The sequence below is a fragment of the Nanorana parkeri genome, unplaced genomic scaffold, assembly GCF_000935625.1.
Source record: "Nanorana parkeri isolate BGI_ZX_2015 unplaced genomic scaffold, ASM93562v1 scaffold139, whole genome shotgun sequence".
In the NCBI taxonomy this organism is placed as follows: Eukaryota; Metazoa; Chordata; class Amphibia; order Anura; family Dicroglossidae; genus Nanorana; species Nanorana parkeri.
In genome coordinates, this window is record NW_017306407.1 from 1587566 (window position 1) to 1592871 (window position 5306).

The 5306-nt window shown below is 42.1% G+C and overlaps 1 protein-coding gene across 3 annotated transcripts in view; it reads left to right on the forward strand.

Annotated features, from left to right (window-relative positions):
• The window catches only part of CDK15 (cyclin dependent kinase 15), a 124484-nt gene extending 119813 nt beyond the window's left edge, over positions 1 to 4671 (forward strand). For 2 of the 3 annotated variants that reach the window (XM_018554015.1, XM_018554018.1), the window contains 2 exons: positions 2351 to 2471; positions 4223 to 4671. In XM_018554015.1, the coding sequence (XP_018409517.1) occupies positions 2351 to 2460 (110 nt within the window). In that variant the 3' untranslated portion in view covers positions 2461 to 2471; positions 4223 to 4671. Of the gene's footprint in view, positions 1 to 2350; positions 2472 to 4214 lie in introns of all 3 variants that reach the window. The other variant, XM_018554016.1, reaches the window with a different exon arrangement.
• Positions 4672 to 5306: the final 635 nt, after the last annotated feature.

Sequence of the window (5306 nt, forward strand, 5' to 3'; positions counted from 1 at the left end):
GGGGGGGGGGGTCAGACTGTCAGCGGTTTCTCCCTACAGGCTGTAGGGAGAAACCGCTGACAGTCTGTGAGGCTGCAGCGGGGAGAACCCCTGTCCCAGCAGATAACTGTGTGATAACCGTCCCGGGCACAGTTATCTGCTGGGACATGGATTCCATTTCTCTTGTCTTGCGCCAGCGCCGGGACTGCCGCCACTGTTAGTGGGGGGGACACAGGCCCCCCCTTGCCCTCCTGTAGCGACGCCACTGCCTTCAATCCCATAGGACAGTACTTGGGCTTGGCGAATGGCTACTCGGCATCTGCCGCACTGCATTAGGGGAGAAGGGGAGAGAGTTACATACTCATTTATCCCTGGATATACCAGGTATTGCTGTTGGCTCCAGTAGGTGAATGGAACATTGAGTGAGCACAGCAAAGGTAAGTATGTGCAGCAAATTTAGTGGGCAATTAAACAGTCCTGTTACTTTGCCTTTTAATCCGGCAGTGACAACATTGTATAAAACTAAAATAGACATAAATGGGAAGATATTCAAACGTTTCTAGAGCTACTCTGTAAAGGACCACATACGAGGGGACTGTAAGTAGAAAGTAATGTTTGTATGTCCATAAGCCATCTATGAAGGTGACATTTGTGTAGCCCTTGTATATAAATCTCAGAAATGAATTTAGAAATCTCTGAAAATAAAAATATAGCACTAACATAGTTATTGTGCTGATGACTACATAACTCAGCCACAGCATTAGGAAGGATACAGTGCCAAACAGGATAACTACACAACTCAGCCACAGCATTAGGAAGGATACAGTGCCAAACAGGATAACTACACAACTCAGCCACAGCATTAGGAAGGATACAGTGCCAAACAGGATAACTACACAACTCAGCCACAGCATTAGGAAGGATACAGTGCCAACCAGATAGTGTGCCATTTGATGATAATGTGAACTCTTAATTAAATAGGGAACGTCCTACAAGAAAGAAGAGGAAACCAGCAAGTGAAATAAAGACACTAAGCATTAAGATAAAAACAAAGAAGATGAAGAGAGGGTGAAAGAGAGAGAGAAAGATGTCTTCTCTCTCCTGCTATTCCTTATTAACTCACTGACTCTGACAGCCTAATTACCTCCAAATCCTTGTGCTCCGAATAAATAAATATGGAAGTGGCTGTTTAGAGGTGGAGACAAGGGAGATACAGCCACCTCGACAGCAGACAGGGAGAACAGTTCATTTCAAAATTGCATCCACGCGCGTTTATCATTTCCAACTTAATGAGCTGTTTTCAAAGTACGCGAGTCACTCTACTGAAAGGTTTTTCTTCTGTTAAAGAAGTTTTTAGCTTTCAAGAGCGTGCATTTATACAAACTTAGCTTTGTCAGAAGTTCTCATGCTTTATAACAGACTGTTAACCCTCTCATCGGCTGAGTTACAAGTCTGACCTCTGTGTGCTACAACTTAAGTTGCTAAGTACTACACAAAAAATAAAAATCATAGTAGGCAAGTGATTTCCCATTTTCTTCTTTTCCTAAACTTGAAAAAAGAGTAGAGACGAGGCTGGGCTTGTTGCAAACCCATTTTACCTGAGTTTGCTCAAAACTCTGACCACCACCCCCTTCTCCCAAACCAATCAGGTGTTGGCAGCTGTGATGGGGACATTCCTTACCCCTTTGTGACATATAGCTGCTGGGAGGGGAATGCGCCTCCCCGCAACTGATTGGGTTGGGAGGAAGGCGGGGTGGTCAAACTTTTGATGGGGCTTGCGGGGGGACTCCGGTGAACTGGGTTCGCACCAGGCCCGGCCTCATCTCTAATAAAGAGCACCTGTATCCACACGTGTAAGCAGCCATTGTTTGGATCTCTCAGCTATGCATCACTTGACTTGTCTTTTTGAAGTGATAATTTGATCTTATCTTAGAACAACTGACAAACCAAAATTTAAAAAAGTAAGTCCCTCTCTGCCCATTTTCCAGAAAATACAAGGATGGAAAAAGTCTTACCAAGCTGGGTTGTGCTCTGAGGGCATGCAGGAGCCATTAGGCGCACAAAGCAGCCCTTTGCTCATTCTACCTCATGTATGTTTTATATGTGCATTTTAATACAAAGGGACCGATTTATAAATCTTCTGCCTAGCTTATAGCTGGGTGAATGCCATCTGCACAACAACACTACCGCAACTAGATACTGCTGAGAAGCATAGGAATTTACAATGGTCCTCTAGCGGCAGTAATGCTGTGCGAACAGAATTCTCCCAGCTATACGCTCAGTGACACATTTATAGATCAGCCCCTATTGTTTTGGAATTAAACCTATGACCTTGCCTGTATGTATAATGTATATGTGTGTTTGATTTCAGTACGGTCTATATTCACTGTACCTGGGCTGAGCCTTAAACCAGAAATTCGAGATATGTTAATCCCCAAACAGAAAATATCCCAACCAGCTACACATCACAAACCATGGTGAACATTACAAAGGTAAGATATTGCAAGAGACAAGTGATGATAAAATGTATTATTATAAAACAATAGAAGAACATAACATCAACAGAAACAAAGCGGATGATTTACTGATATATAGACACTGTTTACCTCCTTATTCTCCTAGACATTTCAATAGCTATTTAATCACTTGCTGCAGCTCAAAAACTGCTAACTACCTAAAAAACATAAATTACAGAGATCACTGGAGATACAGGAAACTTTAGCTTGTCAGTAACTGCAAAAACATGCATATTAACCACAACAAACACCTAAATTCCAGTTATTCAAATAGTTTGGTTAATAAGAATAGAAAGGAAAGATATTATTAAAAATATGGATATCTCATCGTAATACATTATTGGATCTAAAATTGCTAATGTTACAGTATATATAATATTGTATTTAAGTTATTTATCTTACTCACTCCCCAAACCTGAGTGTCCCTACAGGAATCGAGAAGTGTAAACAAAAAATGCCTCAATAAGGTGTCATGTGATTTTTAAATGACCTCACCTTTTAGTTGACACTCAGGAAGCGAATGGTTGAGCTTGACTAACTTTCCCACTGACTATGGAAGATATACTTTTTCTTTTGTTTTTCTTTAATCTACCACACATCACATGTTCATAGACATTGCCAGGATTATAAATTAACTTCACAGTAAAAATATTGAGACGTGCTCTGACATATTTGAGAGCAATTTATCACTGCTGAGCTGGAATATGCTGGAAAATTAAAAAGGAGCAAGAAGGGGCTATTTGTAATGGGTGGTAAAGCTGTGTGCACCACTTTTTTTTTTTACTTCCTTTAAAAAAAATTGAATTAGCTTCAAGGTGAATTTTGTTGTTTGGCCTATTTATCAGTTCGCTATTTCCAAACTCTTTTAGCTATTTTTTTGTCGTATTTTATTAAAATGCATCACATAAAGGTGCATAAATGAACTAAAAAAGCTGACAGTGGTGAACATACTTGTAAGACCTTAACATGGGCGCCTGCATGGATCCCCTGCTGATAGGTGCAATTTGGAATGGATATCACCATTGTGACCTTCATGCCTGTCCAGTTTTTTTTCCTCCATCTTATGATGGAATTACAAAATATACTTACTGGACCCATGTTAGGTCTATAGGGAGATGGATGTAAGCGGACATGTGTTCCTTTACATCAGATTAACCGCCAATTTGCCAGACTCAGGTCCACCAGAACAGCACTTTGTTCTGTTCGGTTTTCTGGACCTGGATCAAGTGGGGGCTACTCAGATGAAACAGACACACGTCCGTTTCGATCCGGCTGTCCATAGAGTAACATTGGGCTTCCAATCAGATCCGCCTGATAAACTTGACAGGCTGACCTGGTCAGACTGCCCATCTGAAAGAGGCCTTAATATATCCTCTCTCTCTAAATTTGGCAAGTTTATTTCAGTTCGGCAGATGCGTTCACTTTTCTTTTGCCAAAAATACAGCTGTTGTTCACCATTTTTCAGTATGTCAGTTAGCCAGTAAATCCTCTATAAAAGAGGTGGAAAACAGTTGGTGAACAGTCTTCTCAAAACAGGTTTACACATGTGCTAAATGATGTGCTCATTTCAGTAGGCCAATTCTTTATAAATACGCTGCAGAGTTTTGTGCTAGAATTTTATTCAGCCTAAAAAGTTATAATGTTGCATTTTCAGAAAAGCTGCTTCACTATCATGACGAATAGGGATTTTCTTATTAACTAATTTTGTATTTTTCTCAATTTTACAGCCTTCACGGACATCATGTTGCAATCTCTGAATGCAGCTGTTTGAATGTACTAGCCTTCCATCCCCACTTTTCACTTCTTCCCCTCCCTGCTGCCTTCTGATGAAAGAAGCCATCCTGAAATAACCCAGGAGTCTTGCGCCTTATAAACCCTGCTTTACCCAGTTCTAGATAGCAGGATCAGTTAAAGGAAACCTGGAGACAGTTTATAGTGACTCAGAATGAATTAAAGCCAGAGAAAGCCAGGATATTTGTATTTTTAAAGGGAGCTCAACTAGTGCACCATATTTCTTTCAGTACAGGTTTCCCATAAGCATTAAGCTGTTCTGCAAATGCTTTGTTGCTCTTCTACATCAGGGATTTTATGGGAATTTTCACAATAAATCATGTTTTTCAGTAGTGCTAGTCTCATGAAAGGAGAACAGCAATATGTTTCCCCACAAATAAATTGGAGGTGGATATCTTCTACCAGATTATTTGACTAATAGAATCTAGTTTGAGTAATAGGTGAGGTCTGATCAAATGTATTCATAGAGTTCAATTTAGAAGACAAATTATGGACCAGTAGTAGCATCACTTGCATCAATGAGGTATGGTAGATAATTCTAGTACTGGAAGTGATTAAAGGAGAACTATGGGGTTAAAGCTTTTCCCCATAGTTAGGGTAACGGGAGGACACAAACTAGCGTCCTCCCGTCACCCTGGGCTCAGTATACCGCGAGCTGTAGCTCGCGGTATACTGAGACGCCGCAGTATACCGCGAGCTGCTGCTCGCGGTATACTGAGGCGCTGAAGCGGATCCCGACAATTGTGCTGGGATCCGCCCAGCTGCGTGACTGACAGCTGGCTCTGCCTATCTAGAAGCAGAGCCAGCTGAACCCGCCCCCTCCCCCGTCCGTTCCGCCAGTCAGTGCTGGCGGATCGGAGCGTGGAGGGGGGAATCCAGCCCCTCCCCTGTCACGGCAGAGAGCCGTGACAGGATCGAGAGGTGAGCGAACGCCAGTATGTGTTCGCTCACCTCCCGATCTACTGAGCCGACCTGTGACAGTCTCATTGTCACAGGTCGGCTAGAACTATGAGGTGAGTG